The following is a 19,078-nucleotide window of genomic DNA, read 5'->3' on the forward strand; positions in this document are numbered from 1 at the left end:
TTGACAGTCTGAGTGCTCTAGCTTGTAAAATAAAAAAAGATAACAAGAAGTTAACAGTTCCAACATAAATTAAATCATAAGTTCCTCTACTCTCTTGCTTGGCAAGACTTGGAGATCAGAATCTCATGTTTTCCTTTATATGTGTTAATCGCTATTGAGGAAGAAAGCACAAAACCAACAAAGAAAGGTTTTAGAAGTTTAAAAAGGTACAATATTTGGGCATTTTAAAATGCCCGTTATTGCTTTGTGTAGCATCTAAGTCCAGCATTCAAATCTTGCATCTAAAAAAATCTTGTGTGAGTGTTTTCTGATAGTTTTGGGGAAAAATGATACTAAAAATAATTATATTTTTATATCCCCGTTCAGTGATGGATACTGTGCATAACTTAGAGAAGAATGTGTTTGTGCTGAAATTTGCCAAAATAAGCACTTTTCCCAAGCGTACCATCTACCTCTCATGTAACGTTGCATCTCCCCATGCTCTGGTGTGTCGAAAGATCTGGAAAATTTATAAACTTAGAAACACTGATGTGGTCCTATGCTGTTCTTGTGAAACAGCTGGTAATAGAGCTATATTAATTGATATAGTAGTTGAAATAATTTTAATGCTTAATCAGTAGGAAAACCTTTCTAGTACAGTTAAACTTTGACTACTAATATCCTAACTAGTGAATCAAAAGTTAATTTTGACTTGCTACTATTCATATAGAAAGTGACTTTAGTGGTATCAAAATATCCACAATGTGTGTCTGCCCTTGAGACATTTCAAGCGCAGATGGTGTGTGGAAGAGGTAGGTGTGTGGTTTCTCAGTTATGCCATATGGCTTTATTTGAGAAAAAACTTCAAGTCGGTTGACTTCTGCTCAAAAGGGCTAATGTCCTTTATTTACTGTCCTTTTTCTGTCCTAAGTGTAGGCTGATTTTGTGGCTTCAGATTAATAAACCAATGTCTCATTTGGTTCCTAAACTGGATAGCTACCAAATTAAAAAAAAAAAAAAATTAAAAGTTGTTATGACTGTACCACCGCAGGGCTGTGTTACTCATGAATGCCCACACCTTTCCATATGGTGGACCGATTCCTTTCCAGTGGCTGGTGTCGTACATCTATTCAGTGTTAATAACATGCATATGTCTTCTGCCTTCAGGATGAACTGTTTATTTTGCCTGGTATCTTCCCCCTCTTTCTCTTACTCCTTTTGTTAGGTGCTGCATAAATAGTAAATAAAGCAGCTAGCTCTGCCCAAAGGACTTTTTGTGAGTAGCCACACGTGCAGCTTGCATCCTTTTTCGTGGATGGGGATCCATTTGCTTCACTTCCAAAACTTAATAGGAAGCAAGACGGACCCTTTGACGTAGATGACAAGGGCAACTAAAATACATGATGCAGGTTGTTTTGTTTGGAGTTTTTGCATATTCTGTACACAGTAGCTGGTAAATTCCTGTCCTGAGAGAGAACATCAGCACTCCAGCACACTTTCTAATGGTATTGGGAAGTATTTTTAAAAAGTAGTCTGTCAATTTCAAGAGATCCAAACACCTGTGTAACTGTTAACTGTTTCCTGTTGTCCTGCCTCTCAATATGTTCAAAACGTTAAGGAAAAGCTAAGATTCCCTGAAGCTACCTCTTGGCTGGCTAGCTGAGCAAAACCCATGTTTGTGTAAAGCAGGATATGTAAAGTGGTGTGAAAGCGTCACTGTAAGTCAGGCTATTTCTGCTTTCTGTCTCTTAGAGCTGGAAGCTGGGGGGAATGCTTTGCAAGCCCTGGAAATATTGGTATAGTTATGTTGGACTCTGTAAAAATGGACCAGAACACATTGGTAGGGTTGTGAATGTGGTTGAAAGTGGTCCCGTTATGTCCCATCCAAGCAGTTCAGGTGAAGAGGGTCCTGTGTACCTTGAGGTTTGGTGTTCTTTATCAGCACTGTATCATGAAATGGGAACAGGACTTGTGTGTTTTGTGGTACTGTGAGCAGTTAGGGAAAGTCACTACTGAAAAACTGCTTGTGTCAAGTCTGGAGCATTAAACTTCTCTCCCTTTCTTGCCACAACCCTACGTACATCCCAGAACTGCCACAGTTTAAGACATCAGATAAACTGTACAGAGCACCATAGAAGATCAGCCTTCAAACAAAAATACATTTTCAGCTTAAACTATATGATGATGTCTGATGTTGTTAGGTTTCCCAACCGAGTACGTACGCAGGCTGGCCAACCCTAGTGCTTTGGGTGATGATAAACTGCTTTCACAACAAGTGAGCACAATTAACTGAACGCCTTGCGTCACATCTGAAGCACAGGGGTAGATGGAGTGCACGTTCCCATGGACTGACCCCCCCATCAGGTCTACTAGTGGTGGCAGCTCTAAGTATGTGAAAAGTGATTGTTAAAAGCTGCTGAAACGATAGCTTCTTTATGTAAAAAAAAAAAAAATCTCGCTGGCTGTGTGCAGCATCCACTCTGCTTTTGGAGCTATTCTGCTATAATAACCAATTGATTCAGCAAAGCCTTTTACTATGTGCTTATATTCTTGTCAGCATGTTCAAGTTTATTTAGCACGTACTAATTGCACCCAGGTTTACTGCACTGTTGACCTTTAATGCTCTGCTGAATCATGGGCTGCGTCTGCATCGCTGTGTCTGTCTTTTGTTGGATGTAGCTCCATGCACTAGAAAAAGCTTGGAGGAAGTGGTACTTAAGGGATCACATCAGATGCTTCAAACAGGAGGAAAGCAAATGCTACTGAACAAAGGCTTGTTTGATCCGGGACCGGAAAAAGGCTTTAAAAGCTTTTCTAGACTGCTGCCTGACCTCTGGCTCAGGTACTCTTAATACAGATGAAATCTGAGAAGCACTCAGAGCCTCAGGTTGAATAGTGTCATAGATGGTGTTTTATGCTTGTGTTTTCCAGAAATAATTTTCTAAAGAATAATACCAGTATTGAACTGTTAATTTTGGAGTAGTAACTGCTAATGCTGGGTTGCTCAACCATTGTGTTTGGAACTCCCCTTGGCCCGGTATTTAAAAAATAAAGTTATTTTAAGCTTCAGCAAAATTGTAGAAGCAACTGTGTCAAGTCTGAGTGTCCCCTGTTGCTCTCTTTGTTTGTGGTGTAGGAAGGGGGAACCCTTTTGATCATCTCAGTAATCAGATACCAGTAATTCTCTGAAGCCCAATTCAGCAAGCCTGCCTCATATTAACTTCCATATCCTGAAAACAGCAAAGTTATTTGAGAGCCACCTACACAGCTCTCAATTACATTTGTTTCTGATGATGTGTCTTGGTGGCTTACCCATAGTACCATACTGCGTATTGGAATTAGTAAAACAAGAGTGTTTCAAACCTAATTCTACTTCTAAAAGAAGGGTGAGTCTCGTTCCTTTATGCTCCTTTAGCAGCAGCTTTTTTGGGTTCCCAAAAAAGGGGACCAGGCTCTATGGAGCCCGTGCCCTACAGAAAACATCCTGCTGCCAGTCCTACCAAACCAGTTCTGGTGATCGCCACAGTACAGTCAGCTCCAGGTACAACTGCTGCAGGCTCTCATGAAACTGGTTATCAAACATGATGGGCTTTTTCTTCTTGTTAGCCTGGTCTCAGAAACCAAGGGCTCAGGGCTTGTGTGAGTGGGGAATTGTTCCCCCCCCCCCCGGTGATGAGGGCTAAAACTTAACTGAGGAAGAACTTCCCCTGCACACTTCTTCCCTTCTCCCTCCCTAAAAACACTACATTTCAGGAAAATCGCAGGAGCTGGCAGTGCCGTTCTTCCCATTACCCAGTGGACTTCAAATGTGTGGATCCGAAGTCAGCATCAAGCATAACAGCACTGTGGACACTTGAAGTATAGATTACTTTACTCAAAAAAAGGATCCTGTGATAAAGTCCTTTCATTTTCATTCTGCCATCTGATTCAGACACATGAATCTTTGTATATTGTGTAGTGTTTCATGAAGTGAGCTAATGATTTCTCTTTGAGTGTTGAGGTCAATCCGCAGTACTTATGTTGTAAGATCAAGGACTAATTTAGATTAGCAAATAAAGTGGCCAAATGTTCATGAGACGTTGGTCGGGGGGGGGGGGGGGGGGGGGGGGGGGGCAGAATGGCAGTCTTTAAAAGCTCTTTAGTCTTTCTTAGCCCCTGGGTGAGCAGAAATATAATGCATTTGCACACCATTTGAGCATGACACTTTCATATTTCACAGTTGCAGAAATCATCTTTATAAACAACCAATTGTCGTACAACAGGGAACTATTTACATGTAGTTTTGTTGCTGTTCAAGCCCACGATTTGCATTGCAGGGATTTTTTTTTTTCCCCCCCTCCTCCCTTAAAGGTTAGTTATATCAGGGTAGAACTAGTGGATGAGTGGCAATGCCTCTGAATCCCACTTTTGAATGGATGTCTGTTGTGCTAAGCTTAAAGGTAACTGGGAAGGAAGTCTCTGCAGGTGACTGTTGAGCAGTTATATAATGACAACCATTAGAACATTTTATGTATAAGAGAAAGTATATCTTTTAATTGTGGGAAGCAGGAAATGTTTATGAAAAGCCTTCCTTCAAAAGATCAAGTAAATTTTTACTTCTGACTTCACTTGAGCGTGTGTTTGCCTTGTTACTTCTACTCTGTGGCTTTGGCAGTCTTGTGTGATTTTTTTTTTTTTTTTTTTTGCCTTTTTCCATCTAATAGGTCTTGTCTGAAACATATGTGTGTCTCCTTTTCATCTGCTGCTGCTTTCCTAGGAAGCAGTGAAGTTTCTCAAAGGGACTTTTTACAGATTTTTTAAAATTTGTCATTTATGCAATGTTGCAGAGGAAGATGATGCTGAGGAGGTGCCAGAATTTCAGGTGTCTGGGAAAATCGGAGCAAAGAAGCAGAGGAAATTAGAAGAGAAACAAGCCAGAAAAGCACAGAGAGAGGTAAGCATTTCCTGCCACGTATAAAGCCCAGAGCAGAGCCTGAATAGCAGTACTTAGCAAAGAACTGGCGATGACAGACACCCCAGAAAGGCAAAGGCAGTGTCATCACTACAGCAGTTGTGTTTTTGTTTTAAAAATGTATATTCAGCTTTTTATGTCGTATCCCAAGAGGGCCATGGAAAATGGTGTTTCGTTTTCTTTCCATCAGGTTCTCTGGCATTCTCGTGGGGAGGAGAGAGGAGTTAAACTCTTGAATACTCCTTATTGGATGTTTCCACTGGCTTGCAGCTTAATGTCAGTGCTGTCTCCCCTTAAAAATACACTCAAGCCCACATAGCATTGTTGTAACACAGGGTCTGTGACCAAAACTGTGGGCAGTTCTGAGTAGTGTTTCATGTGCTCTCATGCAAAAACTTTGTATGGGTTTATCTATGTTTAGCCGTGTTTATTGTTTTTATGGATTGGGGGAGATGAAAAGCAGACCCTGTAATCCACTGAAGTCTATGATACAGTCAGATTTTGGTTGAAGTTTGGCCCTTAAACAGAGACCAAGTATAGAGAGTGAACACACTGTAGCTTTTCAGTTGTTCTTTCTTAAATCTGTGTGTAAAAGTACTTACTTAAATACTGTTGCATTTTTTCAGTTTTGCCCAGCATGTTGCTGTAAATTCCAGGGAAGCAACAGGCTTTTTGAAACTTAACTTTCTGAAGTGTGCTTGTGGATGGCAGCAGGTTATGCATTAATTCCTTTTAGTTGTTCTAGATTTTTTTTTTTTTTGCAAACTCTGTATTGTTCAGTAACTTTGAACATGGGGTTGCAAGAAGCAGATAAAACTTAAACAGCCTTTGCGTAACAGAGGCTGGGGTGCACAGTGGTCCTCATACATTTTACAAAAAGACAGGTTTATGAAACTACTAACATTTCTAATGCGTAGGGGGTGCAAACAAAGCCAGTGAAATCCCATCTTGAGAATTTTAGTGTCACCTGAGGTTTAAATCCAGTTTCTGCTTTATGCTGTAGTGGTATGCCCTGTAGATAGGGCGGTTGGTAATAAATTTATTATGTTATATATAAACTTCCATTACGATCCTTTTCTCACTCTATGCTTTAACCATTTTGTCATTACTTTCCGTATTAATTCTATTTAATTAGCCTCTTTTTTGTGGAAAGTTTGAGCAAAGTTGAATGAAATTAGATAAGCATCGGTTGGTGGAGTGAGGAATCTTTTGTTTCATTTTAAAACATGCTGATTTTTATCCTCCCATGTAGACAGATAAATTCCTTGCTTAGCTCTTTTTCTCTGAAACATTTAAAGCCACAAATCTTCCATTTGAATGTCTTCTGCTTGTTCTCTTAATATATTTTGAAATGTCAGTATACTGAAAAGACTGAAGAACAACTTAAAAAATCTCTAAACAATACACTAAACACCCTTTTTATTTTTTCCCCATTTTGCAACAATCTCTTTGCTAGGTTTGGTTTAAAAACAAATAATAAAATGATTTGAAGAGACCAGTACAGCTTTTTCTTTAAGGGATTCTGCCCAGGTTAATGATAAATTTGAATGTACTTGGTTTTACAGAGTTTATATTCCCCTATCCTTTTTTTCCTCTCCTTAGAGTCCATTCTAACGAAATTTTAAGTGAGGAGAATGGAATGCTATGACACAATATTACTTAATAACGCTATAGTAATAAGCTCATATGCACATTCGAAGCTTAAACCCTTACTGAGATACAGATAAGGCAAGTGAGAAGGGTAATTTCTAAACTTACCACAATGTTAAGTATGCTGAAGAGTGGGCAGGGGGGTTAAATGATAATGACTTTTTATTATTATTCTCTTTACTGTTTCTTTCTGAACATGCATCTAGGAAGACAGTAAGAACCCCCCCTCATGGTATCACAATATGAAATTTAAAAAATGTATATTCAGGAAGAATAAGGCTTGGCTTGCATAATGTTTTGTTTAGGCTGAAGAAGCAGAACGAGAAGAACGGAAAAAACTTGAGTCAAAAAGAGAGGAGGAAAGGCGGAAAGAAGAGGAGAGAATACGTCTTGAGGAAGAACGACAGGTGGGATTGGTTGTATTTGTAGATGGAAATTTTGAACCAGGTTTGGCTTTGAGATTGCTTCTATGTAAGTTCTGTGATCAGCAGAACTCCCTTTGGCTTTCATTACTATTGCATACATCTTTTATTTGGGTGTTTGGGGGGGTTTTTTTGCTCCATTTTGTTTGAATTACAGTAATACTCAGTTATTTCAACTGTAGATCCTAGCTTTGTTCCCCTAAGTGCTTGGCAGAAGTGAAAACTGCTCCAAACATCAATACACACATGTAGCAGCAAGCACCCACCCGTGGTCAAGTCTAGGGCAAAACGAAACCTAGTCTCCTGGTAGTGGATCTGCTACTGCTGTATGCCATAGGGACAGATTGTTTGGTCAATTTGTTATGTTGGCAAACATAACTGATAGAGTTGGCCATTAGTTGGTCTGGGAGCTGTTTAAGTGCAGGTATATGAAGGAAGGAGTTGTACTGAGTTGCAAGAGAAATTTTGGGGGTTGCTTTTTTGGTGTCTGACAGGAGAAGTTCGGTTATCACAGAATCGTCGAATAATGTAGGTTGGAAGGGACCTCCGGAGACCATCTGGTCTGTCCTCCTGCTCAAACCCATGTCCAGTTAGAGCAGGCTGCTCAGGACCTTGTCCAGCCAAGCTTTGAGTGTCTCTTAATGAAGGAGATTTCTCAACCTCGCCAGGCCCCCGTTCCATTTTGCTCATTAGCGCTGCCTGCCTGCCTGCCTGACGGCTGTAACCAGCAGGGCAGAAAGTGAAAGACATCAGCAACCGATTTTGCAACTGTTGTGTAAAATTATATGATTTTATTCTAATTATACAAATTTACACGTGCTTCACAATTAAAGATTACTAAACTATGCATATGACTGTGTGTGTTAGCAGGAGTGACCCAGAAAAACAGGTACTGTGCAGCTGAAATGCTTTTGTTGGAATACTTTCATCAGTGAGGGAGGCAAACTTATTTCAAAGCTGCTTTGTGTATTCTGGGCATAAGTGCTACTGGCTAAGAACGAGGAACGAGTTTCATGCTCTCTGGTGCTTGAGCAAGTTGAGCTTTGCAATGTACTTCTGGAGGCAAGGACCAAAGTGTTCTGCACAATCCTATGCTGCATAATTGCCGTCCCAGGGGAGCATAGCCCCCAGCTTTCAGTGTGAATTTTTTGGGATACTTAAATGTGCACGGAAATTTGTGTCTCTGGTTTGTACTGAGCAGATTTAATTTGTTCTAAGTGCAGGTTGTGTAAGTGGAGAGTGTTGCTGATAACATTTTAAAAGAGGAAAAGCCAATTTTACCTTTCCTCTGTTGGGGGCATGAAGGCAGGATAAAGCAATTTTAATTTTTTTTTTTTCCCATACATTACACATGCAGATTGTATCCATGAGATCTTTTGTAGAATGTACATTTACCTCTGGGCTTATCATCCCCAAAAATCCTTTATCTTCTGAACTCTCTGTTTCCTTTTCATCAATAGAAGGCTCCTGAATTTCAGAAACACAAATGGATGAGGAGAAAGTCAGTACTACAACATCAGGATGTGTAGCATGGTCCGAGACTTTGACTTGTAAAGCAACTTGAACAAACTTCCAGGGGACCAATTATTCCGTAGCCGCCCTTCTGAGAAAGATGTACAAATTTAGAAGTACTTGGTAGCAGTCAAAGCGTGAACCCTGAGGTTGGATAACTGATCTCAACTAGTCCGAGCCACTCCTGTGCTTAGCCAAGCTGTTTCCTAACAGCAGAACTATCAGCCCTGGCTTCCTGTGGATCCATGTCTACCGCTTCTCCCCTGCCCACACACTTCAGTAGCACCAGCTTCTGCCTTGTGGTCCCTGTGACTGCTCTGCTTTTCTCTTAACTATTGCCAATTTCTTCCCCTCATACTTCCAGTTCAGAAAGAGGTAAGACAAGCTCTGGCTGCCTCTAAAGCACACGTCTATTGCTCATCCTGCTTGCCATGGGGCTTGGCATAACAGATAACTCAGATGATAGTTTCCCTCCGGTGGTGTATTCTTTTAAGTGTTTTGTCTCCACCCAGTTCCCTAATATTTTTTTCCTAGGATTCTGGGAATTCAGTGTCCTTGAAACCCTGAAGAGTGGGTTGAAATGAACCAAATTACGTCAACACTCTGGGGGGAATTAGGAGGGCACACTGGCTGGATGCTAGCATTGTTTAAATGTCACTTCCTATAGAGGAGGCTAATGAACAGAATTTCAATTCCTTCCAGCGTGGTGTGGCCAGCATGGCAGGTGAATTGCTAAGCACATTGCAGTTGAGCTTGGCCAACCTGCTCAAAAGAAGCTGTAGCCCAGGACAAAGATGTTATCCTGTTGCTTGCCTACGGGTTTGACCTGGGGTTTAGCAGTGGCTAATCAGTGCAGCTGGCTAATCAGGACCAGTCAGGCATGGTTGAAAAGTTAAGTAGAAAATAAGAGTGAAATTCTAACTAGAGGTCTCTTCACACAGAAAGTGCTTATTAACATATTTAACTTTTTTGTGATCCACTTCTGTTCAATTTAGGGCTGAGTAATTTATTTTGGTTGAATGAGGAAAATCTTATTTGTTTTTATTTTAATTTTCAGTATTCCTAGTAAAGATTGCACTAAAACACTTCCACCTCCATTTCACAAGGCTCAGTGAAAAAGAGGAATATAAACTAAGGCTTTGGGGTTTTTATTTTATTTTTTAAATTTTGTGCTCAACAGGCCAAAGGAGTACTTACTAGAATTTTGAAAATTGCTCACATGCCTGAATCTAGCTTGCTCTTCACTTGAGGCAATAACTTCCTTGGCTACTTAAATTCTGTAATTTTAACCTTTTTTTTTGTTTAGTTCATTTGTTTGCTTTTCCCAGTAGTCTTTATCAGGGCAGCAAGCCAGCCCACCAGGCTACATCACGAATGTTATTCTGCTACTCAGGGGAAAGTGTTTTCAGTATTTTATTTTTTGCTTGGGTCTAAGACAGGTTGATAATAACCACTGAACATTTTGAGCGTGGATCAAAGTAAACGTGTCTGACAATATTTAATGTCCATCCTTAGCGGTTTTCTGGTAATTTTAAGTCTCTTGTCTTCATCCAAGTCTTTAACAGGAAACAGAACAATTCAAGACTTGTACGTGTTTAGGCTGTGTTGCTTGAGTTCCTGCTTCAGTCAGCAGAGAAAGCAGTATTACAGGGAGCATGGTAATAACAAGACTTCAGTGCTTTAGCCTTGACTGGGTGATAAGAGGGGAAACAAATTAATAGATACTTGATTACTGTGCATGTAAGCATAGCTTGGCTTTATGATCATAACATCTTATCTTTCAAATCTTGTTACTGACTCATTGTATGATGTAAAAATTACTGCCCCTCTCTTCTAGGCCCCTATAAGCGCCAAAGAGATCATTGGATTTATTATGTTTTTTATAGAATACATAGGATAAAATGTCACTTATGCATTCCTCCAGGGAAAGGATTCTTCCTTTCCACAAGTAACACTTTTGTCACAAGTAAGCCATGTGGACTACACATGTGATGATACTATTCCCCCATATAAGTTAGGAAATGGAAAGGCAAAATTATGAAAGGTAGCTCAAGTAGTGATTGATAGTCATGAGATAAAAGCAAAGGGTAGCTGGTTGTGTGATTTTTTGGAGGCAGTTTGATTTGAAACTACATTTCTGTAGCTTATATAATCCCATCAGGCTCAAGAAATTTAGACTTTATCATTAAGTTTGTCTGAGAAATGTTATGGTTGTCAGCTTCATTTTTTCCCTTCCTTTTCCAGTACATCAGAGTACTTCTGCAGGTATAGTGACAGTGGCAAGTCTGTTAGTTTTTATTTCTTTCTTGTGCAGTACAGGAGAGGTGTTAAGAGCACTGATGAAGCCTTACTGCCTCCAGTGAAAAGCAGTGACATAACTGCATGAATTGTTTATTGTTTCACTTGCTGCACATTCAAAGATTTGAACTCAAACATTTGGTGGCTATGCTTTATTTAATTTAATTTCAAATAAATTTAATTAGTGTATTTACAAGAGAATTTAAGTGATGAGCAGCTAGTCTCCAAGTGATTCCTGCACCATTAAATACCATCTAAAAGTTTGTCAGAGGATGAGGGAAGCCAAATAGATTCAGGAGGACAGAAAATCATGTTGCAGCCTGCAGATCTTCTAGAAGTTCCCCAGTGTTGATCTTTGATAGTCACTGGGACTGTTAACCCTTTTACACACACACCCCACTCAAGTAGTTTGAGATACGGAGTCTAGTGGAAATAATGAATTCTTGAGTCAGATGAAAACCCACTTTGTTTTATAGGCAAACTGATAACTCCAATTATTTTGGGGCAGCTCTACACAGTGCTGTACTACAAGTGGGAACTGTGCCTTTCAAGGGAGTTATGGGGGCTAAAATCTTGCATATTCTTGAGAAAAATACCCCCCCCGGTTCTATTTAAATATATTTGTATGCACATATAAATAAAATGTGGTTGCCCCTTGGCTCCAGTGTTGCAAACCAGATAATATATTTTTAAATTCAAGTTTCCTTTCCAGTGTTCTGATGACCTGATTGGCTATGCATGTGAGGAAGGTCCTTTATAATTGGCATTTGCTTCAGCTCTGCTTTACCCTGGGGATTTCCCTTTCACTCTTGGAGTTTTTTAGTGGTGAGATGGTTTACCAACCGCCACCTTATCAATGAGAGCGAACTTCCTCTGATGTTGCAAAACAGTGTCTTCATACAAAGCCTTGCAGGTTGCTCGCACAAGAGCTTTTATTTTCCCTGTGCACAGGGATTTTTGTAGATTTTACTCCCTCAGCCTAGCTTTGCTGTGCGAAGGAAACTGCTTGTGCAGACGCAGGGCTCACAGTCATCACTCTTCTATACTCAAATGCAATGTTGAACAGGGCATCTTGCCTGCAAATCCATTGCAGAGTAGACTGCTCTCAAAACATAGCTTGATACAGGAGAGAAACTACCAGTCTTCCAGCAAGCAAGCTTTTAACTGTTGTGAAATAAAAGGCCGCAGCAGGAGTGGGGACTGCTGTTTGTTCACTGTTACATTAAAAGAAGATCTGTGTTGCTCAAGCACAGCTATGCCCAAAGTTTCCAAACTAGGGCAATTTCATTTAGGCTTTCAGTTTTGCATTTAAGTGCCTAAATAAAAATGGTCTGGATCTTCAGAGCTATAGAAATGGAGGATCGGCTAGTGATCCCAAGGGTCCTGGTGAAGCTTTTGAGAACTAAGACCCTAAGGTTTTGGCTCTTTGATATTTGATCATGTAAGAACAGGCACCAAGTTTTAAAATGTTGATTGTTGAGTTACTTTATTATGTGTAGCATTATGTGAACATCAAGATTTGTGTGCCTCTCAGCAGAGCTTTTCATTATCTGTTTGGCATTTATATCCACTATTCATACATAAACAGTGCATTTCTGGAGGCTGATGGAGACTACTACGTAGTTTCAGTTTTAGCATCAGTTTTCAAGTGTGTATACTTTCCTGAAAATTAATTTCTCCTAAGGAAGTACAAGTTGAAAAGCTTGCAGAAAACTCATTCTACTCTGATTTTGAGGGGATGAGGACTGGTAAGAACACTTATTCTGTCTTTCTAAAGGTATTTTTTTATTTGGTGTCTAAACAGTGGGGGGGAGAATCCTAGAGATCCATCTGGTCTATGCCAAATTATTTACTGTAAAGTCCCTTCTTGCTTCCTGTAGAACCTGCACTAACAGCACAAAAACTGGATGTTATACAAGGAGGGTTTCTCTGGTCCATGAACCTCAAAGCATTTGGCATAGGAACTAGTATGCTTTTCCTCATTCTGCACGTTAATGCAACAGCCACAAACAAGGAACGACTGGTAGCTGGTGGTGGTTGAAGAGAGCCCAGCGTTTGCTCTACCTTCCTCACTAGCAATGAGATCTTTTCCACTTAGCAGTTGAATAAGCTGCCTATAAATGATTTCTTTGTCAGCAAGTTGGTCCTTTATCTGATTTGCAGGAGAGATGGCACAGCGCACAACTAGCAGTTTCCTCTCCTGGAAAGCTGCTTAGGCAAAGCTCTCAGAAAAGCTACTTAGTCTATAGGCCAATATCACTTAGTCTCAGTGTCACCTTAAATGGGTTACTGCAATGAAAGCTAGAAATGGTGGTTCGATATCTTCTTGCTGGACAGTACTGTAAGGGTCCTCACCCTTTGCTAAAAATAGTAATGCGTGATAAACCTTCAAAGGCTGTAATCTGTCAACTAGCCAGAGCAGTGCAGTTCCTCAAGCAGCATCCCAGGACTCCAGAGGGACTTGTGATCCCAAGAGTCAAGGTCTATTTCCAGCTGTAAGTCTAAAAGAGTTTTCAAGATGCTGTGGGTTTCACCTGGTAAAAGACTGGGCTCTTATGCAGTTGGCACAATTAATGTTTTTGATTTCATGGAAATAATCATTGTGATCAAGGTAAGAGGCGAACAGAAGGTAATGATCTCAAAGGAGCCTCACAGCAAATCTAGGTCCTTGGTGGGCAGGTGGGACGGGGGGGAGCTTGGAGAGCAGTGGAAAGACTGGGACTGGGTGCAGAGGGAAGTTGGTGCTGACCAGATCTGGTATAGGAAGGGGTAAGGGTGTTGAAAAGTGTCTCCCAGAGTGCTGGAGATCCACAAACTGCATGGAGCTCTGGAAGCTCTTGGGTCTCTGCCGTGCAAGGTGGCACATGAGACTTACAGCAAGCATGGAGAGGTAGAGTCGATCCTGCAGTGATAATGTGGACATTTTGTCAGAAAAAAGGAGAGAAGAAAGAAAGGTTTGAGTGATTAATTTTTTGTTTTGTTTCAATAAAGACATGATCAGAGTGGGAGAGTTTGTTCTTCACATGCAGTATAGTAAACTGATCAAAAGGAAATCTTTACACTGTGCAAGCCCCTAGTTTGAGTAACATTTAGGTGGGTGAGAAGTGAACCTGCTTTAAAAAAAAAAAAAAAAAAAACGCAAGCAGCTGAAGGTGAGCATCTGCAGTTACCAAATTTCCATGATGCTGGGATTTCCCCACCACCCCACCCATCGTTGAAGGGAGGTGGCCCAGCTATTATCTCTCCTCTGAGCCACATGCTTTACCACTTAACTCCACAGCAGTTAATGAGCTCAGAATGGGGAGAGCTGAAGAAACCTGACTGACAAAGATGTGGGGTTTTGTAAATTTATATTTGAGCTGAGTGCCCCCTGTATGACTTGCATGAAGCAAGTACTGGTCTGTTGTTTCGTCAGTAGACCCTGGGGTGCTGAGAGTGTTTCCGTGTGTGGGTTATGCATACAGACAGACTGTTTTTTGTGGGAATTCAACCTGCCTAAATTTGACCCTGCATCTACCATGCAACTGCTGCATGGCTTGGGCATGCGAAAGAAGAGAGCTAGCATGATGGTGGAAAAAATAGCTGAGAATGTGTTAACAGAAAGCCTGACTTCGCTAGGGTTCCCCCTCCTCAGCTTCCACTGCTGTTGCTGGTTGCTTCTCCCAGTGCAGTTATGTGAAGTCATCTCTCCTTTTGGCTTTGAACCACTTTACAGTTCGGCTAAACACTTTGAATCAGATTGAATCATAGGTGAATTTAGGTAGTAAAGCATGTGAGACTGTGCAGGAAGTGGGTGGGATTTTTAGTTATTAGATAAAGAAGCTTCTGGAAATACTTAGTGTGATGGAGGAGGCTACAACGACCAGAATCATGAGGCTTTGAGGGCTGACATGCTTTAGCTACCGAAACAGTGGCTCAGACCCCTGGAAATGCTTTGCTGATCATAGCGTCAAAATTTAGGATCTGGAAAACAAACTCATGTTGGCTTTTGGGGAGGGTGCAAAAGAGGGACTGGTAGGTGAGTGCTTTGCTGGTCTCACAGCAGAGATGCTTTTCTGCATATGTTGGAACTGGAAGTACTGATATTAAGGTGCTGGTATGCTTTAATAAAGTTGAAGGTGTTGTTCTTCAAGTAGGTAAGGAAGACAGGAATGAGTCTTGTTCATTTGTTGTTAGACCTTCCAGAAACGGGAAGGTATTTCTCAGTTATTGTTGCTCTCAGTTGGAAATGGGACACTGTCTTCTGATTTTTATTTTTTTTTTAAGAACAATCTAGAAATTATTTGCCAAGGCAATTTTTAGTTTTTCTGATTTCTATTTTTTTTCTCATTTCAAATCCTGTTGAATTACAACCTCTGTAATAGACCAGGGGAAGAACCTCATTCTTGTATTTCCAGGATCAAGATTAAATTTAATGCACTTACAAGAAAAGAACAATTGCTGTCACGTCCAAATGAAATATGGTTATGTTGTTCTTGGCACCTGTAGTACTTACAAGAAAAAAATCTACTGTTGGGCTTCTGCTAATAATCGTTACGGTGATGAATGACCTAGAAAATGGTCTTGTTTTGTCTCAAGAGCTTCCTCAGATCTGTAGTTTTTTCATGAGGTAGCGGTTAAAAAAATGGTTTTGACTTTGCACATACAGTAAGATCCTTTCAGTCCTGTTTTTTCTCATACTTGTATGTTGGTAGCATTCCTTCTTGTGATTTTCTGGGAGTTTGATTAAATACAGTTGGGACCAAATACATTTTCTTTTCAGTTTTTATTGAAGGGCAACCTTCTCACGACCACTTCTGGTGTCTTGCTGGTTTTGGCCTTACATGGCATATTTTTTAACATGGACGTTTTTCAATATACTTAATTACCTGTTCCTGTCTCTTCCTGTTTTAATGGAAGAAGTGTTTGCTTTCCAGCTATTTAAGGAAGCAATTACCATATTAGTGTCAAAGATGTAGCATGGCAAGCATTTAGAAATCAATGTAATTGTTCTGTAAGATATTAATTCCTGTGCTAATAGTAAAGGAATGCCCGGAGATTGTCACTGAAATGTGAAGAACTCATCTTTCTAACTTTGAATCGAGCCTTTGCAATGTGATAGCAACCAGAGGCCAGTCAAATTGGAATCTCATTGTACCAGGTGCTGCACAAACATAAATTTCTCTGTGGAAGAAACCATTGTGTAAGGAAACATTTTTGTTCTGTGTGAAGTTAAATGTTTAAAGTGTTTTGGAGAAGAGCAAAACAAATTTTAAAAGAAAATCACGGAAAGCTGCAAATCGATGAGTTCCCAGTAAAAACCTGTTCTTATTTGAAACATTTTTTAAGTCATCTATCACATTCCAAAACTTTTAATCACAGTCTTGCTATGCGAATGTGTGAGTATTCTACATTACCTAGTATGCATCACCATTTCACCAATGTCAGGCTTGGAGTTTTCTCGGTTGGCATTTTTCTTTCTTTTTTTTTTTTTTTTTTAAGACGTCAACATTTCTGTTAGGGTAGGTAACCGAAAGTATCTTTATTGCAAATAACTAAAAGCAGAGCCTGTAGGTTTTGGTGAACAATCAAACATGTAAAAAAATGCTTTTTTAATACACTCATACCTTGTCTCCCATGCCTAAAATACTTTATACAGTTATTTACATTCCACGTAGACATAGTTTGCCTGTATGTCATAAGAAAGATTTTACTTGAAACTCTTTTACAGGCCAGCTTCATCTCACACGCAGATGGACACCAGTGTAACTCCACTATTCTTTGTGATCGCTCCCAATGTACACTAGTGTATGTCAGAGCAGAATTGGAGCCAGTTACTGAAAATGTGGCTGTTGCATCAAAGTGCAGTTAGGGGCAGGGACTTCCTGTCACGGGATCTGCAGAAGAAACATGCAAATTAAGAAAGCAGGTTGCTATATAAGCGTGGTTTTCTCCCGTGTCAGATCTGTTAAGAACCAGCCTAGGTGTATTGTGTGCAAGCTTACACTACCATGTGAGATGGTTATTACCTTAAGGGTGGCTTCTGAAATTAATGATGCCATCAAGGGACATCATTTTGCATTAGATGCATTTTTAGAAACTTTTTATCTGCTGTCTGTCCTAGTAAAACCAGACTGCAGATAAAGAAGATGCTACTTTACTTAAAACTAAACCTGATTTGGGGAGGAGCAAACTGACCACTTGTCATCTTTTCTGTTCAGGAAGAGGAAAAAAGGAAGGCAAAGGAAGAAGAGGAGAAGAGAGAGTATGAAGAGTACCTGAAGCTGAAGGAGAGTTTTGTAGTTGAAGAGGAAGGGGTTGAAGAATCAATGACAGAGGAAGAGGTATGTATCTTAAGCTGTTACTGCAGTTTCCTTTATCTTTGTTAGACTCAGGTTGCCCTTACTGCATTCTGTCTTGTGTAAAATGAACTTGAAAGTAGGAGTCAGCCAAATGTTTTTTTTGCTTGTAGAAGATAAATTGTGTATATGGCACACATTAACCTGGAGTATTTCCTGGGGAATGCTACAGTCCCTCATTCCAGACTCCTACAAGTTAGTTTAGAGTACTAAGGCAAATGCATATTGCTGGAAATGAGTTCTCTTCTCCCTCAATGTAAGGACTGAAATAAAATTCATCCTGGAAGTCAGATACTCTTTTACTGTCATCATCTTTGCTCTACCCATATACAGTGGGCCAGGTGAAAGCAAGGCTAAATATGGAGTTTCATAGTGCCCACATATCTTGGGAGGAATTGCTTGGGTTTCGTTTTATTTTCTAGACCAATGGAGCTGCTGTGAAATCAAATGAAAAATCAAGCTCTTGTCTTAAAAGGCTTCTGTTAAGAGTATTCACAGGACACAACCTAGGTGCTTGTGGGTTGTACGCTGGAAAACTGTACGTTCAGCGTTGCAAATGATTGCTATGGTTGATAGTATTTCAAACTCTGCATAACGTTCAAGCACGCTCCTCCTGTGGCTGCCTGCAGACGTGCTGCTGGGCTGGTGGTTGAAATGTGATACTTGACATAATATCACAGCAAACTTGAAAAAGTTCCACTGTTGTAGGAGGCAGTGTTCTTATTCTGTCTGCTGAAAACCTGTTAGACTAATTTTAATTGCTCTCATATGCTGAAGTTGCTCTTGGGTTGTAGCTGCCAAATTTGAGCTGTCCAATGCATTTCATGGTAAGTATTTTTTTTCAGGGCCATGTGTGCCTGTGCTCCTCTGCTAAAGTGACCCTGTTGAATTGAGTGGATTTGCTCTTAGCGTGACTGAGAGTGGCTTTGGGCTGAGGAGCTTGTAGTGAGTCAGTACTGACTCGACATCAGTCACAAGTTCTCACTATGGACCCCTTCCCATTGAGATAAATTCCTCCATCATGCCAGGATTAACACCAAGAGAAGTTGTATCTGGTGATGGGGGATTTCCTAAGATGCAGAGAACAGCGAAATGCATACTTCCTATTGAAAGTTCCTTCAAAAATGTGTGCCTGTCCTGTTAGAAGACCAGATTATACCTAAATATTAAATTGTTCCACTTTAGATACCCTTTAAAGCTAGAATGTGCTTATTGTCTGTGTTCCTACAGCTGCCTGTCAAGGAGAAATTAATCTTTCTGTCTGTGGGAACAGAGAAGGGTGTTCCTCACTCAAAAGAGCTTGATGATGCCTGGCAGGGAGTTGATGATGCCTGGATCTCAACATAAGATATCTTTGGTAGGAGTGGGGAGACAGAACTTTAATAGTAGGCGATTTGAAAGTCATCTTCCGAAACAATTCAGAAACAGGTACATAGCTATTTGGAGACACCAGCCTTGCAGAAATGACAAGCCACCCTTCTGCCTTGTGGTGGATAATGTAGTGAAGCATTTTAGTATCCTGTTACGATAGATGACTCTGCCATATGTTGTTGAGGCTGGTGTGCTGAAACTTATGCTGAAAATTAAGATCCTGAGTCCAGAGCTAAGCAGTTAATTAAGGCTGATTGATTTCCAGGGTTGCAGAGTAACTTGATCTCCTCTTAACTTAAATGCACATTGTTTGCATTGTGCATTTGAAAATTGAGCCGCTTATATTAAAATGCCGGATTTCAGGTGCATAGCTTTGAAAATGGCTTGAGCTTCCACATGTGTTGCACAGCTGTGTGCTGCACTTGACCATCTGTATGAGCTGTCTTCTGAATCACTCTGTATTTTACGTCTGCACAAAATGTCCTCGGTGTGTATATGTAACAATGCAGGATGCACAAACTCACCCAGACGTGGTTATTTCAGGGTATGTATGATGT

General features: G+C 40.3%; 1 protein-coding gene across 1 annotated transcript in view; it reads left to right on the forward strand.

Annotated features, from left to right (window-relative positions):
• Nucleotides 1-19,078, forward strand: part of DDRGK1 (DDRGK domain containing 1) — a 39,573-nt gene that overhangs the window by 11,642 nt on the left and 8,853 nt on the right. The window contains exons 3-5 of the mRNA XM_075499473.1: nucleotides 4,806-4,912; nucleotides 6,886-6,987; nucleotides 17,013-17,135. Of these exons, the coding sequence (XP_075355588.1) occupies nucleotides 4,806-4,912; nucleotides 6,886-6,987; nucleotides 17,013-17,135 (332 nt within the window). The remainder of the gene's footprint in view (nucleotides 1-4,805; nucleotides 4,913-6,885; nucleotides 6,988-17,012; nucleotides 17,136-19,078) is intronic.

The sequence above is a fragment of the Mycteria americana genome, chromosome 4 (assembly GCF_035582795.1).
Source record: "Mycteria americana isolate JAX WOST 10 ecotype Jacksonville Zoo and Gardens chromosome 4, USCA_MyAme_1.0, whole genome shotgun sequence".
In the NCBI taxonomy this organism is placed as follows: Eukaryota; Metazoa; Chordata; class Aves; order Ciconiiformes; family Ciconiidae; genus Mycteria; species Mycteria americana.